The 20,990-nt window shown below is 40.4% G+C and overlaps 3 protein-coding genes across 3 annotated transcripts; all 3 read right to left on the reverse strand.

The window, feature by feature from the left end:
* Positions 1-2,572: 2,572 nt before the first annotated feature.
* Positions 2,573-3,007, reverse strand: LOC149186303 (UDP-glucose 6-dehydrogenase 5-like). The gene has a single exon (XM_089409291.1). The coding sequence runs from the start codon at positions 3,005-3,007 to the stop codon at positions 2,573-2,575; it is 435 nt and encodes a 144-aa protein (XP_089265417.1).
* Positions 3,008-3,113: 106 nt separating this feature from the next.
* On the reverse strand, positions 3,114-3,548 carry LOC149186304 (UDP-glucose 6-dehydrogenase 1-like). The gene has a single exon (XM_089409292.1). The coding sequence runs from the start codon at positions 3,546-3,548 to the stop codon at positions 3,114-3,116; it is 435 nt and encodes a 144-aa protein (XP_089265418.1).
* An 867-nt stretch (positions 3,549-4,415) lies between these two features.
* LOC149186305 (UDP-glucose 6-dehydrogenase 5-like) lies at positions 4,416-4,850 on the reverse strand. The gene has a single exon (XM_089409293.1). It carries the CDS (start codon positions 4,848-4,850, stop codon positions 4,416-4,418), a length of 435 nt encoding a protein of 144 aa, XP_089265419.1.
* Between the last annotated feature and the right edge of the window lie 16,140 nt (positions 4,851-20,990).

A 20,990-nucleotide genomic window follows, 5' to 3' on the forward strand; every position in this document is an offset into this window, starting at 1 on the left:
TTTGAGATGCCTGCATCAGCCAAAACATAAAGCCTTTGTTATAAATAAAACATGTATACATAGTCTTCCTGCTCTTACTTTCTTCGATTTCCTTCGAATATTCATATGGGCATGAAAAGCTTTGTTGAAAGAAGTCCCCTTTTAACAAACATGCACCACCAGAGTGTATCTATTATACTTGAACCCTCTTAAAAGAGTTGTCAAATACTCCTATAATTGATTTTGTTGACCTTATTGTTATGGATTCTTGTGATGAGAGAAATGTGGTGCATTTTATAGCTTGGCTAGGGTTGTAAGTGATCTATCAACTCTTGATTTTGTTGACCTTGTTGTCATGGATTCTTGTAATGAGAGAAATGGGGTGCATTCTATAGCTTGGGTATGGTTGTAAGTTTTCTATCAACTCTTCTGTTTATGTCTTTGAAGTTTGTACGAGAGAAATGGGTTCATTATATAGCCTTAGTATTTGATTTGTGTAGCTTGTGAACTAGTTCTATTTTCTAGTTCTTTCTACATCTCTTTCTGGTGTGCCCTAGCCACTTCATCAAAACAATAACATAGTGCGGTATTTTTTCAATGCAGGGACATTTCTACCAACTAATTATCGAGTCCTATTCCTTCAGAACTTGGACAACTACAGAATTTGGTCCCACTGTAAGTTCCTTGGAGTGATCCCTAAATTACAATTTATTAATACCCTCACAATTATTCTGAAAATAACTCTGTAAGTGGATAATATACAGGATACTGAATAACAACAGTTTATCAGAGGAGATGCCATGGCAGTTGACCAACTGCTTTAGCCTTACTACTCTGTAAGAATTTTCCTGAATTGGGTGCTATTTTTTGTTCATTTCATCGTGAAATTACAGAGGAAATAATCCTCGTATATCAACTTGTAGTTATTCATACTGGAAACGATCAATTTGTTTTACAGAAACCTCTGCCACAACAATTTGTCTGGGAATATTCCTGTCACACAGAACTTTACAAGGTTTACCTCAGAAAGGTATAGATATAATGAACACATTTTATTTCTAGATCAAATTCAATTTTCTTCTTGATATTGTCAAGTCTGTACATTTTATTTGATGGGAACGATTTTTGCCTCAGTTTTTTTGGAAATCCAGGTCTCTGTGGTTATTGGATTGGATGACTTTGTGGGATATCTGCTAGACAACCAAAAGGTGAAAACAGAACTAGATATTACTAATCAGATTCCATAGATTTGTATTAAATATCCTTTAGATTATATTAATAGTGTTATCTATTGATTGTGTAAATGGACAACTTCTGTGTGAACAACAGCTATTGTTTGCATCTCATTGGGTTCAATGATATTAGTGTGTGTAATCACCATCGCTCTCTACCTTTCAAACCAACATAAACCATTCAAGAAAAACGGGTCAAGGTGTTATGCCTCATTTCAAATTTGTTATTTCTTAGAGTAAAGCTATCATCTTACCATCAATATCCATGCCTCTTATTAAAAGATTCTTGCATGTCCTGACGAGGTTCTCCAAGGCTTGTAATATTGCACATGGATATGGCCCTATACATGTATGATGATATAATGAGAATGACCGAAAATTTGAATGAGAAATTCATAATTGGCAATGGTACTACAAGCACAGTTTACAGATGTGATCTTAAGAACTGTAAGTCAGTTGCTATTCAAAGACTATCCCGAGATCTATTGGGAGCGCTCTTATTTAACAAAGGAGAACTTTCAAATAAACGGAAATCCTGGTGTTGAGACAATGCCCAGTCAACCCAATGGAAAATTGATTAGGTTCTGATGGATGTGCAGCCATGGCAGTTGACCAACTGCTTTAGCCTTACTACTCTGTAAGAATTTGCCTGAATTGGTGCTATTTTTTGTTCATTTCATCGTGAAATTACAGAGGAAATAATCCTCGTATATCAACTTGTAGTTATTCATACTGGAAACGATCAATTTGTTTTACAGAAACCTCTCCTACAACAATTTGTCTGGGAATATTCCTATCACACAGACATTGATATTGTCAAGTCTGTACATTTTATCTGATGGGAACGATTTTTGCCTCAGTTTTTTTGGAAATCCAGGTCTCTGTGGTTATTGGATTGGATGACTTTGTGGGATATCTGCCAGACAACCAAAAGGTGAAAACAGAACTAGATATTACAAATCAGATTCCATAGATTTGTATTAAATATCCTTTAGATTATATTGATAGTGTTATCTATTGATTGTGTAAATGGACAGCTTCTGTGTGAACAACAGCTATTGTTTGCATCTCATTGGGTTCAGTGATATTAGTGTGTGTAATCACTATCGCTCTCTACCTTTCAAATCAACATAAACCATTCACTAAAGGGTCATCAAGCAAAACGGGTCAAGGTATTATGCCTCATTTCAAATTTGTTATTTCTCAGAGTAAAGCTATCATCTTACCATCAATATCTATGCCTCTTATTAAAATATTCTTGCATGTCCTGACCAGGTTCTCCAAGGCTTGTAATATTGCACATCGATATGGCCCTATAAAAATGAGAAATTTATAATTGGCAATGGTGCTACAAGCACAGTTTACAGATGTGATCTTAAGAACTGTAAGCCAGTTGCTATTAAAAGACTATCCCAAGATCTATTGGGAGCGCTCTTGTTAGATTTTGAAACATCCTCAATCATTCGAGCTGCGCTTTCCCAATATGTTAGATCTGCAGCCTTCCCAGCCCCAAGACCCCGGGTTTTAGTGTGTGTGTTCACAGACACAAATATAATGTCAGCTTCCAAAACATGCTTCTCCACATCAGAGCTGAAAAACAAGTTTTTCCCTCTGCAACCTTTTACAACTTCATCAAGACCAGGCTCATAGATTTGCAGCTGGTCACTATTCCATGCGGTAATCCTAGCAGATGAAATATCTACGAAAACGACTTCAATGGCAGGACATTTAAGTGCAATGATGGCCATTGTTGGCCCACCAACATATCCAGCTCCAAGACAGCAGATCTTCACCATCTTTACCCGCTGAAGTGAAATTGAGCAGATAAGTGCAATATTGCACATGGATATGGCCCTATACAAATGAGAAATTTATAATTGGCAATGGTGCTACAAGCACAGTTTACAGATGTGATCTTAAGAACTGTAAGCCAGTTGCTATTAAAAGACTATCCCGAGATCTATTGGGAGTGCTCTTGTCAGATTTTGAAACATCCTCAATCATTCGAGCTGCGCTTTCCCAATATGTTAGATCTGCACCCTTCCCGGCTCCAAGACCCCGGGTTTTAGTGTGTGTGTTCACAGAAACAAATATAATGTCAGCTTCCAAAACATGCTTCTCCACATCAGAGCTGAAAAACAAGTTTTTCCCTCTGCAACCTTTTACGACTTCATCAAGACCAGGCTCATAGATTGGCAGCTGGTCACTATTCCATGTGGCAATCCTAGCAGATGAAATATCTACGACAACGACTTCAATGGAAGGACATTTAAGTGCAATGATGGCCATTGTTGGCCCACCAACATATCCAGCTCCAAGACAGCAGATCTTCACCATCTTTACCTATTGAAGTGAAATTGAGCAGATAAGTGCAAATGAAAAGGGAATCTAGCAAAGAAACCTTGATCGGTCTCAAAGATCCAAAGATATCCAAAGAGACCTGTATGGCAGTTGACCAACTTCTTTAGCCTTACTACTCTGTAAGAATTTGCCTGAATTGGTGCTATTTTTTGTTCATTTCATCGTGAAATTACAGAGGAAATAATCCTCGTATATCAACTCGTAGTTATTCATACTGGAAACGATCAATTTGTTTTACAGAAACCTCTCCTACAACAATTTGTCTGGGAATATTCCTATCACACAGACATTAATATTGTCAAGTCTGTACATTTTATCTGATGGGAACGATTTTTTCCTCAGTTTTTTTGGAAATCCAGGTCTCTGTGGTTATTGGATTGGATGACTTTGTGGGATATTTGCCAGACAACCAAAAGGTGAAAACAGAACTAGATATTACAAATCAGATTCCATAGATTTGTATTAAATATCCTTTAGATTATATTGATAGTGTTATCTATTGATTGTGTAAATGGACAGCTTCTGTGTGAACAACAGCTATTGTTTGCATCTCATTGGGTTCAGTGATATTAGTGTGTGTAATCACTATCGCTTTCTACCTTTCAAATCAACATAAACCATTCACTAAAGGGTCATCAAGCAAAACGGGTCAAGGTATTATGCCTCATTTCAAATTTGTTATTTCTCAGAGTAAAGCTATCATCTTACCATCAATATCTATGCCTCTTGTTAAAATATTCTTGCATGTCCTGACCAGGTTCTCCAAGGCTTGTAATATTGCACATGGATATGGCCCTATACAAATGAGAAATTTATAATTGGCAATGGTGCTACAAGCACAGTTTACAGATGTGATCTTAAGAACTGTAAGCTAGTTGCTATTAAAAGACTATCCCGAGATCTATTGGGAGCGCTCTTGTCAGATTTTGAAACATCCTCAATCATTCGAGCTGCGCTTTCCCAATATGTTAGATCTGCAGCCTTCCCAGCCCCAAGACCCCGGGTTTTAGTGTGTGTGTTCACAGACACAAATATAATGTCAGCTTCCAAAACATGCTTCTCCACATCAGAGTTGAAAAACAAGTTTTTCCCTCTGCAACCTTTTACGACTTCATCAAGACCAGGCTCATAGATTGGCAGCTGGTCACTATTCCATGCGGCAATCCTAGCAGATGAAATATCTACGACAACGACTTCAATGGCAGGACATTTAAGTGCAATGATGGCCATTGTTGGACCACCAACATATCCAGCTCCAAGAAAGTAGACCTTCACCATCTTTACCTGCTGAAGTGAAATTGAGCAGATAAGTGCAAATGAAAAGGGAATCTAGCAAAGAAACCTTGATCGGTCTCAAAGATCCAAAGATATCCAAAGAGACCTGTATCGGCCGGCCGACGAGAGCTCAAGATAGAAGCGCGCCATCTATTGGGAGCGCTCTTATTTAACAAAGGAGAACTTTCAAACAAACGGCAATCCTGGTGTTGAGACAACGCCCAGTCAACCCAATGGCAAACTGATTAGGTTCTGATGGATGTGCAGCAATCACAAGCAATCACAAGCGGATAACAAACATTGCTAGAATGGTTTGAGATTCGAATCCAGAAACCAGAAATTACGTTAATTCGGTCAGCGTCCGATACAGATATAACTAGACAATTACAGAAGGAAACCAAACTGTCCGTAATCTTTTCCAACCAGCAGGATGCTTACCCGGCTGCTGTCGTAGCGTAGCTTTGGAGGAGCGCCTTCTCCTCTGTAGCAGGTGCGAACCCCAAACCGGTGACTAGAATCTCTATGAGGATTACAAGCCACATGAAAAAGCTTTATAAAAGACTCCTGTCTGTAATCTTTTCCAACCAGCTGGATGCTTACCCGGCTGCTGTCGTAGCGTAGCTTTGGAGGAGCGCCTTCTCCTCTGTAGCAGGTGCGAACCCCAAACCGGTGACCAGAATCTTTGTGAGGATTACAAGCCACATGAAAAAGCTTTATAAAAGACTCCATTACTTCCTCCAGGCACCTGAAACATCAGAGGCAAGAAAAAACGGCCTACGCATGGCCTACGCCGCCCTCATGCAGCGAAGAAAGAGACGTGTGGAAACCCTTCTCCCTTCTCTGCAGGTCCGCCTCTGCAGGTCTGCCGCCGCCCCCCTCAACACCCGCGCCCTCTGCTGATTTCTAAACCCTAAAAAACTTTAACCTATTAATCAACGGTTGATTTCTCTCCAATCATCTAACATTAGATCTAACGGCTACGATTACGACACAAAGACATTTTGGGGGGTTGATTTCAGAGGGGAACGCCTTACGGCGTAAATATTATGCAAGCATGTCACGTTGTGAAATTTATAAATTTTAATAAATTATTATTATTATTAAATATTATGCAAGCATATAACATTGTGAAATTTATAAATTTTAACATATTTTTATTTTTAATTCATATTTATGGATTAAAATAAATTTTAAAATGGTATGTAACATTGTGAAATTTACCAAATAAAAAATGAGTTGAGAAGATGTTTTTGAATTTAGTGTGTTGGCCACATACCAACAAATGTTTATGCATTCATTTGGACATGTATGTTTTGTTGCACTCAAAAACATGCTATTGTACACTCCTTTTCATATCTTAGGTCAACCTTCGGACATAATTTTTGTGGATTTATTTGGAGGACCACCAAAGCTTAGGCATGCACATGGGACATAATTTTTGTGGATTTATTTGGAGTAGCACCAAAGCTTAGGCATGCACATGGTTATGGGTTGGTCGAAATTGATACATTTAACATAGCGCAATTTATTCCATTTAAGATTACTCTACTTAGTTAGGATGGCACTCAACTATTTTATATAACCTATGCAAGCATTTTGGACTTGTTAACTCTATTATTTTAGATTAGAATAATAAAATTTGTAGTTATGTTGTGTTTTGATTTATAATAAGTTAAAGAGGAGCATAATTTTTTATTTATGGAAAAATAAAAGCATAAGATTTTGTTTTAAGTTTACGAGGTCAGGAAGAATATTATAATCGATGCACAATGTGTTTGGACTTGTGTCATTTTTATTATGATGTGTACTATGTCTTATTTATAGATGATTTCTCAAGGAATACATGGATTCATTTCCTCGGGAAGAAATATGAAGTTTTTGACAAATTCAAAGAGTTTAAGACTCTTGTGGAAAATAAAATAGAGAAGAAAATTAAGGTGCTAAGGACATATAATAGTGGAGAAATCTGTAGGAATAGATTCGAATAATTTTATAAGAAGCGCAATATAGAAATCTAGAAGACTACTCCATACACACTTTAGTATAATGGAGTTGTAGAAAGGATGAACATGACGTTGATGGAGAAAGCAACAAGCATGCTCGATGGTGTCGAGTTAGGACAAGAATTTTTGGGAGAGGTGGTGGACACTACGTGTTACCTAGAAAATAGATCATCTTCATCAAGTTTGGATGAAAATATTCCATAAGAAATCAAAGATGTTTTCAAACAAGAAGTCCTACCAGGGGAGAAAGAACCAACAAATATATAGTTTGAATTAAAGGATGATGAATAAGACTTTATAGAATAACGAGAACCAAAAGAAGAAGAAGTGCATACTCTGGTATTGAAGAGATCAGTTTGGGAAAGAAGGCATCCAAAAAGGTATACTCCATCTGATTTTCATTCAAATTTTGTTTTCTTTATTACTAATCATGATCCTAGAACTGTTAGGGAGATAGTGGATTCAGAGGATGGAAACCTCTCGAAAAAGGCCATGGTTGAAGAAATGGCATCCTTGGACAATAATGAGGCTTGAAACCTAGTGGAGTTACCCACTGGAAGAAATCCCAATGGAAAATGGGTGTTTAATAAGAAGTTGAATGTAAAAGGTGAGGTAGAGAAATAAAAAGATCAGTTAGTAGCAAAATTTTAGTCCTAGGTAGAGGAAATTGACTTTGGTGAGATCATTTCTCCTATTGCCAAATTAACTTTTGTTAGATATATTTTATTTGTTTCTACTTTGGTTTTGAAGTAGAATACATGGATGTAAATACAACATTCCTACATGGGATCTAGAAGAAGGAATCTACATGAGTATCCAAAAGGCTTTATGGTGAATAGAAAAAAAATGTTGGTGTATAGGCTAAAAAAGTCTCTACATGGGTTAATGAAATCACTAAGGATGTGGTATCAAAAATTTGATACTTATATATTGGAACTTGGCTTCACAAGGAGTAAAGTGGATCACTATGTATATTTCAAATTAGTTGGTGATCATATTATTTATTTGGTTGTGCATGTGGATGATATGTTGTTGATTGGAAATGATAGGGAAATCATCTAGGAAGTGAAAACTTAGTTGTCTTCTAAATTTGAAATTAAGGATTTACAAATTTCATTTTGGGCGTGTAAATTAGAAGAGATCAGGAAAAAAAGAAACTCTTGTGAAATCATAGGAAGTACCTTGAGACAATATTGTAGAGGTTTAATATTCAAGAATGTAAACCGATAAAGCTGCTTATTTCTTTAGGTGTAAAGTTATCTACAAATTAGTGTCACAAGACACAAGAAGAAAAAGAGACATGTCTCATATGCTAGTGTAGTTAGAAGTTTGATGTATGTAGTAGTATGTACTAGATTGGACATTGCACATGTACCAGAAGTATTGAGAAGATATATGTTAAGACTAGGGTTGAATATATGGTAATGACTCATGCAAGCAAGGATGAAATATGGTTATAAAGGTTTTTGGATGAAATATGGTTACAGAGTTTTTATGACTCATGCAAGCAAGGATGAAATATGGTTATAGAGTTTTTTGGATAAAATATGGTTATAGAGTTTCTTCTCTTTTTTTTTTTTTTTTTTTTTTTTTTTATTAGGTTAGTAAATTGAGCTGTGATAATAGATTGTGACAATCAAAGTGCAATTGTGACACCTCTTTCATTACCCAAAATTTTGTAATCTAATTAAGCACATGTGTGAAGGAGAATGGCCTTCGCTTATGGTGTTAAAATTTGGTCTAAATATGAGTGTATGAAATACCATTGAGTTAAGTTCTCCTCAAGGAATCGAGATTTGACACAGGGGTGGCCAACTGTGAGAAAAATTGTAGCACAATTGAGCGTATGGTGGGGTGGAACATGACTCACCCTACTTCAGTTTCTAGTATTTTTCTAGTTGTAATAAATAAATATTTATTGAATTGTGTTAATGATATTTATGGCATAGATGATTTAGTGATATGCATAATTATTTAATTTCTCTTTTTAGCAAGTTTATATGTATATGCATTTACCCTTCAACAAATTTATCATGGCTTTAGTTGTTACACTATTTGGTTGTAACTTTTTATATGTATTAAATTTTGTAACAACACTCGTTGAGGAAGATAGGCTTCCTAAATTCTTATTTAAGCAGGTCATGTTGGCATTTCTACTATAACTTTTCTTTTGGGAGGTTCTAGCAGTTTAAACATGGACCATAGTGAAGGTAAATCTCGCCGATTGTTTGGTTCAATTTTCAGATCTTGGGGTGCAAAATTTTAGGAAATATGATTAGAGTAAGTTCGCATTTCTAAATGCATCTTTAAATAAGACAAGTTGGAATTTGTACTAGAATTTTTCTTTTTGGGAGGTTACAAAAGATGAAACTTGGTTCATCATGGGGGGAAATCTCTCTGATCATTTGGTCCAAATTTTATATCTTGGGTGAGGATATTTTAGGAAATACGATCAAAGGAATTTGAGCTTCCTGTGTGTTCCTAATATCATGCATCAAACATGTCATTTTGGAATTTTAGCTATACATTTTCTTTTGGGAAGTTCTAGAAGTTGAAACTTGGACCATATTGAGGGGTAATCTCTTTGATCATATGGTCCAACTTTTAGATCTTGTGTCATGATATTTCAAGAGATATGATTAAAGGAAGTTGAGCTTCTTAGATGCTCCTAAAATCATGCATCAAACAAGCGAGGTTGGAATTTCTGCTATAACTTTTTCCTCTAGAAGGTTCTAGAAGTTGAAACTTGGAACATAGTGAGGGGAAATAATGTGATAATATGGTTGAAATTTCATATCTTGGGTCATGATATTTTAGGATATATGATCAGAGGAATTTGATCTTCTTGGATACTCCTAAAATCATGCATCAAACAGGTCATGTTGACATTTCTACTATGACTTTCATCTAGGAGATTCCTGTTATAGCTCCAAATCTCACTCTTATGGTTTGTGATGCTGCACTCATGGCCTAGGGCAACCCCTCCTTCCAGACCTGGTCCAAAAATTTAAAAAACAGTGTTTTATTCCCTATACGCGACATTGCCCTGAGTTAAACGCGTGTACACGCGGGTCTGTGTATACCCAACCCGCGTGTATGTATTAAAACACTTAAAAAAATATATAATTCCTTATTTTCGGGCGGAGATCGCGGGTTTTACCTGCTGATCACCTGTTAGTGCCCGTGGCCCAACTGTTCCCAACAAACTCCTAACTAAAAAACTACTTTGGAGATGGTATAAAAAGACATCAAAGGGAAGGCCTAAAGGAGAGAGAAAAGAAGAGCAAGATTATTATGCTGAGATTTTCCCCATAGACCAGGTCTGAAGTCCTTGGTGCTTTCTGCACTTCCCCCATTTTGCATAGGAAACCCTTGTTTCCATGTGTATTGGTGATCATTCATCCTTTATGTCATCATTGAGTAAGACTTGGAAGGAGCTCTTGTTGGAGGCTTGAGGCTGGAACGAATCCGGAAGGAAGCTTTGCTTGGAGCCTGCTGAAGGTGTTTAGGTGATATCTTTCCGTTATATGTACTTTATTTGCCTTTATATATAAAGAAACACGTCTTTGTTCCCGAAACAATCTTTCTTTATGCTTATGAGATTCTTGTTTTGAATTCTTATGCAAGTGGTTACTTAAATATTTTTATAACTAACTTTATAGCATAAAGATGGTTTATACATAAGTATTTGTACATGTACTGTTGTGTTCTTTGATTTGTTTGTCTTACAGGTCAAAGGAAGAAGAAGGGAACTCCAAGAAGGGTTTGGACCCTAAAGGCCTTCTCGAACGTAGGACCTTAGGTACGTACCCTTAACATTAGAATTTGCTTAAAAGTAAAGATGATGGCTGTGTGTGTGTTTCTTTGAATAAGCAATTTTCAGTCTGGTAGAGTCTTAGCCCAAAGGACCCTATGGGTACTTTCCCTTCAACCAGAATTGGCGACTCCGCTGGGGACAACACTCTTGTTGTTCCTAGTTTGGGTAGTCTTCAAGCCAATCAAGGCTCAGCCCCTCTGTTTGTTGGCTCTGACTGTCTGATCTGTTCTTGAACTCTAAGCTTTTCCAGTTTTTCAGTCTGTGTTTTTTATTTTTCTTGAAAGACTTCAGATACGCTCTTTTTCTGGATTGCAGAGGCGTATATACGCAATTTGTACTAAGTGAACCCGCGTATACGCGAGTTTCCTCAGTTACAGTCGCGTGTACACGCATTCTGCACATCACTGCAGGCGCGTATACTATATAATTTTCAAGATTTATAAATTTTCTTGTTGCTGAATGTTTGTCTGGTGGTTTGGGTCAGTTTCAAGCAGTCATTTTCCAGTAAAAGTCCTCTGTTTAACAAGGGGCATCTTGTTCTGAACTCTCTCTAGTTATAAGGAGTACTAGTCTTGTTTTCGTTGATTGCAAGCGTCATTGATTTTTGACACACAAGATTTCTGGTTAAGAATCTTGACTGCTCTGTTTTGGCAGAGTAGGAAGATTGGATTTCAAGCTTTGTGTCCATTTTGCTTTCATGACACTTTTGTTTGCTTAACGAAATCATTTTTGTGACCATTTGCTCCTTCGTTTCGGGAAAGTTGTTTGTTACCATTTTCTTGAAACTTGTCTTTTGATCTTTTGGACTTTCATTGCTGCTTTTGATTGTCAAAAGCGATTTCAAACACATTTTATTTTTGTTGAGTTTTCATCATTTGAAAGGTGTCAATTCACAAAAGTGTTTGGTTGCCTATTTATCAATCATTGGTGTCAGTATTTTTGAGAGCTTTCGTTTGAAATAGACTTTTTGGTTTGATTGAAAGAAAATCTTTTGAAAGTTTTGAGTTTCGCTTTCTTAAACTTGCTTTTCATTTGATTTCCTTTTTGCAAAGTGAAAGTGCTTTGTTTTTATCTTAAAACTTGTTTTTATTGTTTGGACGAAATGATTGGTAACACATCATCTTCTATCTAAGCATTTTAGTGGCAAGACAAAATTTGGTAAAGCAGCGACTTTCCTTCTTTGTTTTTAGAAGTAGTCTTTAAATCTTGCATCCACATATAGTTCTTGCATTAGGATAGATTTGCATCTCTTTTTAGGCATATTTAGTTTTGTTAGTTTTTGTGAGTGTGGAGTCTGAAAAGAAAAAGAAAATTTGTTTATATTAGAAGTACCTCTGAACCTCATAGAAATTGCTCTTCATCGAAAACAAAAAGTGCATGTGCATGTAGCTAAGTTTTATTAATTTCTTTTGCATCCATAAAAACACCACAAGTTTCATCTCCATTACCTTGTGACTTAAAGAACAGCCTAATAAAATCAAGCGCTAAATTAAAATCCACTAGAACTTTTTTGTTTTAGTCAGTTACACCAACAAGTTTAGGATTTTAGGGCCTTGGATTAGGCGAGTGGAGAGTTAACTCTCCAAGGCCACATAAAACGTCAAACATAAGAGTCTGATTAATGAGAGTAAATCCAATAGTGTTAGGAAGACCAGGAAAGCTCCGGATCTGGGAGTTAAGCACGAGGGTCTGTGAAGACAGGGAAGAGAGATACCCCCTCTCCTACTTGTCCGAACTTACCTCACGACTGTTCCGCCTGGCTTCTGCGACGAGTTGGTACCCATAGTTGCCTCTACTAGGGATCTGCATAGGTGGCTGCGGAGGGGAATCCCGTGGCACCTGAGGTCGACGTTGTATCACTCTCGACAGTACTACTGGAGGGCACCCTTGCGAAGCTTGGGGGCTTGCACCGACGCAGGCTGTTGTTAGGAGGTCAGCGTAACTTCCTCTGATACCTTCGCTGATAGGACTGGGCCCTCATCATCCCAGACTATCTTCGGAAGGTCCCTTGATTCACTTTCTCGTATTTTGGTGTCCGGTCCTAATCACCCGGAGCGGAAATACTTGGAAGTTGTTTGACTGGCTGTATCTTTAGGGACTTTATAGTGTGTGCTCTGTGCTCCTAGTCGGCTTAGCTTTTAATTTTTTGAGTCTTTAGTTAGATCATAACAAAAAATTCAAAGTGGCTGACCGATCTCCAAGACGGTCTCGAAGACTTCGTGGTCTCTCGCCACCAAGTTTAGATCCTTCTCCTAGAAGGCGCAGAGGCAGTACTACCGGTGGGGTCCGTCCCACGCCGGTTGACGCATCGGGGATTGATCCTCCTCTCGGGGACATTAGCGGCCAAGCAAGGCCTGGTACTTCTGAGCAAGAGAGGGACACTCCAGTCCTTTCTCGAGTTCGCTTTCAAGCGGAGAATAATGTAGAGGTAGAAGAACTTTCAGAATCATTAGTGGTTCCAAATTCTCCTCTACCATTTAGTCATCCAGACGTATTACAATACGTTGGGACTCTGTCACATAGACCAGCAAGTCCAGGTTACGCTACGCGCTTACCATTCATGACCACTACTGGAAGCATGGCTTCTACGAGTGCTGCGACTATGCAAACCCCTACATTGGTGCAAGGGGGAGGAACCATTTCCATCCCCTCCACTTCCTTGTTTGGATCTTTTGCGAGCACATCTCTACTTGGGTCTACCTCCATTCCGTCCACGAGTGGAAATGCCCAAACCAATGCTTTTAGTACTGGACTCTTCTCTTTTGGCACCCAATCACAGGGTATTCCATCGGTTCCGTTTAGTGCGGCTACGTCCATGATGGGCGGATCGGCCTCATTCCAGGGTTTTCCTTTCGGAAGTGGTCATATACCACATTCCAACCCGACGGTAGGATCCATGCCTTTTTCTTCTGTAGGACAAAGCAGCAATCCTTTCCAAGGTTGGAATAACCCTGGGGTTAGTAGTGCAGGAACTGGGAATCCACTTATCGGCCAACAAGGGAATAGGCCGTACACCACGGTTAGTTCGTTTCAAAGTATTCCTCCCCTTGCTTCGGCTTGGAACCCATATCAGGGGTTATCAACTCCTTACCATTCTTTAGGAGGAAACTTTGCAGGCTATGGAGGTTATACGACAGGAGTTGGTCAAACTCCGAATTTTGCTGGACCACAAGGCTTGCCTTTTGGTTCAGCCGGTTCTACTGGTCACTTCGGGCAGCCTGGTGCCTCCCAAATCCCAGGACAATCTTTTCAGAACTTAGGGAGTTCTGCCCAGTCTGGGTGGAATCCCCTAGGTCCTCCTAGGCTTCCGTTTCTGGCAACGTTAAACCTGCCAGATCTCACAAAGTTAACAAACGACCCAATCAGGTATAATCCGGTCTGGCCTCCGGTCCCAACCAAACTCCCTTCGGACATTCCAAAATTCGAAGGGAAGAGTGGTGAAGATCCGGGCGATCATGTAACCACATTCCATTTGTGGTGCTCATCCAACTCCCTCATCGAGGATTCGATTAGGTTGAGACTCTTTCAGCGCACCTTGACTGGTAATGCGGCTAAATGGTACATAGAGTTGCCAGGTGGCAGCTTTACATCGTTCGCTGACTTAGCCAATATCTTCTTAAATCACTTCCAGTTGCCTGTCCGTTATGATGCCAGAACTGAACTTCTGGCCACCTTTCGTCAGGATAAGGCAACCCACATTTCTGATCACATTCAGGAATGGAGACGGAGAAAGAGGCTCATCAAAGCCGAAATCCCTCCGGAGTACCGTCTAGAGTGGTTTTTGAAGTCTTTGCAACCTGAGATCTCCAAGGATGTCTCCATGTCTGGGGTCTATTCTGAGGAGCAAGCCATTTTCAGGGCCCAGCAGTTAGAACTGATTTACTCTCAGTCTGGGATCCTCCAAAAGTACTTGCCAGATGCTCCTGGATCTAAGGTTGATTTAGCTAAGCCGAAGCCAGGTCCGCACGCGGATGGTATCGTTGGGTCTGTAGACACATCTACAGTGAACTTGTTGAATGAATTGCAGCAGTTGTCTTTGCAAACTGCTTCTAACAACCAAGTCACATTGTCTAATCCTCCCGCTTCCCAAACTTCTTCAATTAACGCCGTCCAATCCAATAACCCCAAAGGAAATCAAAATTCCAATGGGAAAAAGAAAGGACATGGTAAGAAGAATAACTCGGATGGGAAGCCAGATGCAAATAAATCCGGAAACAACGCCGGTGGTGGTGGAAATGAGTCGAGAAAGAAAGTTAAGTTTCCTTGCAAGTTATGCAATGGAGACCATCTAACTCATCTCTGCCCTAGGATTGAAGACGCTCAGCGCTTGTTAGGACAACAAGGGACTTCTAGTTCCCAAGCTCTGTTAACTAACCCTTTCCCCCAAGGGCAACAACTTCTTGCTGGCGCAAGTTCAAACCCTGGTACCTCCTTAGGGGGCAACCAGGAAGGGGACAAGTCATCGAATGTTTTCATGATGGGTGCTCACGCTAATGTGGCCACACGGTCACGCGATTATGGTGAAGGTGAAAATTCTAAGGGTAAATCAGTTCCCGAAACTAACAACCCACTTCATATTGAGCGACCTTCTGTTGAGACTATACCTCGGGTGCCGAAAGGTTCCGCAAAATGCGCGACTATCAACCCTAATATTAGGGCAGCCCAGAATTACTCCATTGTTGAGGATTTGGCCCAGAGTCCATGTGCTATGTCCGCGTTAGAGGTGCTCCAGTCATGTCCTGCTCAACGAAGTGCCTTGCTATCGGCAATGGGGGCAGTAGATCCAAGTAACTCCTTAGCTCTCACTTTTGATATGAGTAATGTCAAAAAGAGACTTCCTCATCACATGGCTTTCCAGATAAAGTCTACCTACCAGAAAACGAATATTTTTCGGACGGTTGTAGATGAGGGAGCTTCCACGTGTGTCATGTCTATGTCATGCTGGAAGGCCATTGGATCACCGTCGGTTGTTCCTTCACCTACCCTATTGACAGCATTTGATGGTCACTCTCATAGGCCATATGGGATTATCCCGGCTTTTCCTGTATGTGTTGGAGGAAAGGTCGTTAATATTGAAGTAGAGGTCATAGACGCTAACCTAGACTATAATCTCCTCTTAGGAAGGAATTGGGTATACGAGATGGATGCCGTGGTTTCGACTCTGTTTCGTGTCATTTGCTTTCCTCATGAAGGGAAAATCGTTAAGGTTGACCAATTGGACTATTGTCCAGTTGATCCTCAAGCAAACTCTGACTCTACTATTCCTTTAGTGGGTAACCCCCGTCCGCCTACCGAGAGTCTAGGAGTCGGGATGTACTCTTCATTGATGGGTACGTTTAATCTTCCCCCTCCTACAGCTGGTATAGATACAATTTCATCCTCCAGGGATCCTTTACGGAGAGAGTTTGTCCAAACTCCTTATTCTTCGAATCCTGGAACCTTAGCTTCATCTGCGACCACATCAGGTGACGATAAGGTGGGTGGAATAGAATCTCTTATATCTACAGTGGAACCAAGATGCAAATCTATCAATAACTCTGTAGATAACCATTCTACTATTTCCTCTGGGAAAGAAATAGATGGTGATGTGGCTCATTTTCGGACCCTTGATTCCACCTTTGCATCGGATTGCTCGGATATTGTTTTTCCATCGGATGAAGTGGTATTCGAAGCAATGACGGCCGTAGATCGACCTTTGGAAGATTTACATCGTCGGTTACACTTTCATTCCCCTGTGCATCAAGTAGAATCTCGGTCCTCCAGTTCGACTAGTGATGTTTGTACGGTCCCTTTGGCTCCAACACATTCATTTGCCGAAGAGAGTATATTGATTGGTTCGATCGTCGTACCTATAAACATCCCTAGGAGTCAGTTGGCGGAGCCCCCTGATGGGCTCTACCTAAAGAAGTACTTTGCTTAGTTCAGGCTGGGCGATGACTTCTTTGTATTTTATGTATATATTTATACATATATTGTCGAGCGTTTTCTGATATCAGTGCTTTTTGGTCTGCTGTGGCAGGTGCTGATGGATGATTTGGTCTATTTTGGGTTCGCCGATGGTGCTAGTCGGCACACTCGGAATCTTGCTTCCGCAGCTTGGGTACTTTATTACCCAACTGGTCAGTTGATGATATCGAGAGGCGTGTGTATCGGTCCTGCTTCAAACAATATGGCCGAGTATACAACTGTTATCAATTTATTATCCGAGGCAATCTCTGATGGGATCGACTCGTTGGTAGTATATCTTGATTCTCAATTGATAGTGTCTCAATTAAATAACATTTATCGGGTTAGAGATCCATTATTATATCGCCAATATTTAAGGGTGAGGTTGTTGCAAAGATCATTTATTTACATTACTTATTTGCACATTCCAAGATCTCAAAATTGGTTAGCTGATTCTATCGTTAATCAAGCATTAGACTGGCATATCAATCATTCATCATCATAAAATCATGCATCAAAAGGTCAAACTGTATATCTATATATATATATATATATATATATATATATATATATATATATATATATATATATATATATATCGCAAAGCGTCTCGAGTGTACATATGTGTGTCCAAAAATATACAAAATTGGGACTCAAATGCCCATAATCATGTCAGGCATATCTAGCGCCTCGGCTCAGGATGAGCATCTAAGTATGTCACTATAGCGTGGGCCACGCACCGAAAGATGCAAACCCAGTCACGTGGCATGCCAACCACATGACGCTGCATATCTGGAGGAAGGTCCTCTATCTCGGCCATCGGTACTTGGCAGCTCAGTCTCGCCAAGTGTCGCTGGACGTTGTTTAAGGTCCGTTCCGCATCCGCAGCCGCCTCTTCGGCTCCTCGGCCACGCCGTCCATGCCGCGGGAATCCATCTAGTCGTACGGGCCCAATGTCTGGAACATGATCATCATATTAGTCATTTGAATCTCATCAAAAAATATTTTTCAAAGTTCATCATTATATTTGAAAAATCCAAAAAAATCATAAAAATAAAAAATCTTACCAATCTCGCCCCATGCTGCATCCGGTGGTAACACTAGATCAGGATCTCCTCGGAAATCCAGTCCGGCATAGGGGTAATCATCCACGGCGATGATTTGCTGCTCCCACCAGGTAAAGAAATCATCGTCGAATGCATTCCTAGGGACTTCCCCACCCCCCAGACGTTTCATCAAGTCAGCCCACCGGCCCATGCGTGGATCACGTGGACTACTGATGGAAACTGCTACCCTGGGGCGGAGTGCGGGAACCTTCTCGAAGAAGAAAGTGCACAAGATGGTTCCGAACCCAAATTTCTTGGTCTGTCCCCTCCTGATAGAAGTGAGTTGTTCCTTCATGTTGGCAAGGAGAGGAGTACACCAGTCAAACACTGTAGTGAGACAGTCCACTGCCACGCTCATGTTTACCCATGATGCCTGATGTAGTGAGGATGATCCGTTCACTCGACCTATGGTGAACAAGATTATCCTGAGTGACAAACTCGCCACATGTGGGATAGAGATCTGACTCCCGACCTTCCGATGACCTGGGCAATAAATCTGTACATAGTCATCTACACTGAGGCTATTCCGTGTCCTGCCCCGGGAATGCACTACCTCTCCCCTTCGGGAAAGGCCTGTGATAAAATATATATCTTCCACTTCTACCCTGAGTGGCATCTGATCAATGATGAATGCTTCCTCATCGACATCCCAATAATCAATGAGTCTCTCGAGCAAACGCGTGTTGGCTTTCATATTTGGCAATTTGAAGAACTTTAGCAACCCACATCCCCATAGGGCATCTAATGCCTCATCATTGTTCATAACTTCATTATCCACAGCTGAGTGCTCTCTTTCACGCCATGTGAGAGTCATCCTGGAAGAAAAAATCATTTTCATCCGTTAGTTTTGTATATAAAATTAGTTTGCTGCGCACACGCGGGTTCCTTTGTATACAGTCGCGTGTAGGGCCGTCGTATACGCGAGTTCTATATAGCCAACCCGCGTGTACGCCACAAAGGAATTTTTTGCAAAAATCCAACGGTAAAACATCAATTAAACTTCCTAAAAACTATCACAATTAATTGCAAGACAAGTTTAGTGCTTACCTGGAAGTTTTCAGCAAGTTTGAACGGTTGAATAAGTCACAGGGAAGTTTGCTCCTTTTGCTCCACAATTTTTGCTCTCCAAGTCAAACGGTGAAAATGGTAAGTCCAAAATTTCTTTTTATAAGTTTTGAAAATGCAAAATTTTTTCAAAATTTTATTTTGTTTGGTTTCATGTCACTTTTAACTTGGGAGCTTGGAATGTCGAGATTGGGTTGTTTTTCAGGACATTTTGGACATTTTTCGACGGTTCGAGACGGTTCCATGACTGCTGACCCGTCATGGCAGGTATCGTGTTCTCACTGGCATATAGGTTAGGGACACCATTTTTTCCGTTGCATTATGCATACTAGCCTCCATTTGACCGATACATCTGCCATAGGGTCGAACCCATCGTGTTATGGTTCGTTAGCCATTTTCACTCGCCGATTCTTTAAATCATGACACGATGGTAGAGCCATCCTTTACATGGGCATCCTAGTTAGCACCTCACTGACATTTTTTGCCCATGCTGCTTCGTTTTGAGTAGGCTCGGGAGTCCTCTGTAGTCCCGCCATGACTTATGCGTTGAAGACTCATTCCTCTTTGCTTCTTCGCTTCGTTCTGGCCTTATACCCTAGAGGATCCTATGAGTGTCGAGTTGTACTTTTGCATTGCATGTTGACCATTTGCACCTTTTGGCCTAGAGCCGGCTTCACTTGGACTCGTGTTTAAGCCAACTTTTGACCATGACGTCTGCAAAATCAACCTTGCATACCTTTGACTTCTGCAGCTTGACATACCCAGATCTGTGGAAGGAACATACCTCTGAGTGTCACTGACCAGTTTTCACCTCCCTGCATTGAGCATAGGAACGTTCCTTTCCCAGGAACTAGATCATCTGTTTCACCGACACTCGTTCTTTCCACTGTACCATAGCATTCTTTTATTCTTTTTCCAGCTTATCAGAAAAAGACAAAAAAATTAAATATTCCAAAAAGAGCGGGAACAGGGACATTATTTCCATTTATTGTTGGCAGCTAGAGTCAGTCGTGTTGCCCTTGAACAAAGCACTAAAAACAAAGTCTCCTCCGCATGGGTGGGATTTAGTTTGACTTAGGTATGCCATAACCTTGTTATCGAGTCAGTTCTCCCCCGATTGGTTATCTCTTCCAATCATATGGAGGGTTCGTTCGTGCCTCCTGCATGACGAACTTATACAGATTCATCATATGCTGCCACATAGTCACATTGAGTCGTGCTTTTGTTCAAGGGAAGTTAGCCTGAGTCGGCCTTTCTGCGATGTCTCTTGACTCATTTTTCAGTCGGCCATCCCTGGTTGTCAGTGTCATGTCTATCATCACATCAGTTATATTGGTCCTTTACTCGTGCCAGTTTGAGAAGGTCCCCATTGACTTCTTGCTGGCGGGTCTTGTCCTTATCGACGACGACACCTTGCTCTGAGGACAGGCCTAGAGTCGCACCCTGGCCCTATTTTCATTATTGATAGGTCACCTTGTGCTCAGCATAGATCAGTATCATGGGTCTTTGACTGAGTGGTTTCCCTTGTGTTCGACGTCAGCATACATTATCACACATTGGGATTCGTGCAGTACCTTGGTTTCCATTTGACCCTATTGGTGGATACCTCGCCTCTGTGTCAGCTTTCATTATTGGTTGGTTCAGAGGGTTTCTGCCGTGCGCTAGCCACATCTTGTGTACGCCGGAAACGTACTTCGGTTGGGTTACTGCATCTTTTTCGTCCGATTCCTTCCACACTATTGGCCTACGGGTTACACTCGCGCTAGATTGATGGAGGATGCCTTAATGCCTTCCTTCTAGCGGATCTTTCCCTATCGACTTCGACTCATTGCTCTAGGGCAAAGATCTAGAGTCCATTTGGCAGTACCTTGGGGTTTGCAGTCATTAGTGGCAAATCCTTCGCTATCGACAGTGGGAAACCATCATTGTCTCCTGATCGATAGATTCTTACAGGTGTTCGACTTCAGCTCATCTATTCACACTTGTTAGATTGTACTGGGTACCTTGACGCTCATTATCATTATCGGTGAGTAGTCTCGCGTTTGTTAACGGTATACATCAATGACCGGTAATCAAACGATTTCTCACATGGTCGACTTCAGATCATTTATTCCCATGATGTAGAAATGTACCACGGCGGTCGGTGAAGACCTCAGGTTGTATCAGCATTCATTGGTTCACTTGACAGTTGCTCCTGTTGCTGCTA

The sequence above is a fragment of the Pinus tabuliformis genome, chromosome 3_1 (genome assembly GCF_031772625.1).
Source record: "Pinus tabuliformis cultivar Carrire ecotype Pingquan chromosome 3_1, CPIR1, whole genome shotgun sequence".
In the NCBI taxonomy this organism is placed as follows: Eukaryota; Viridiplantae; Streptophyta; class Pinopsida; order Pinales; family Pinaceae; genus Pinus; species Pinus tabuliformis.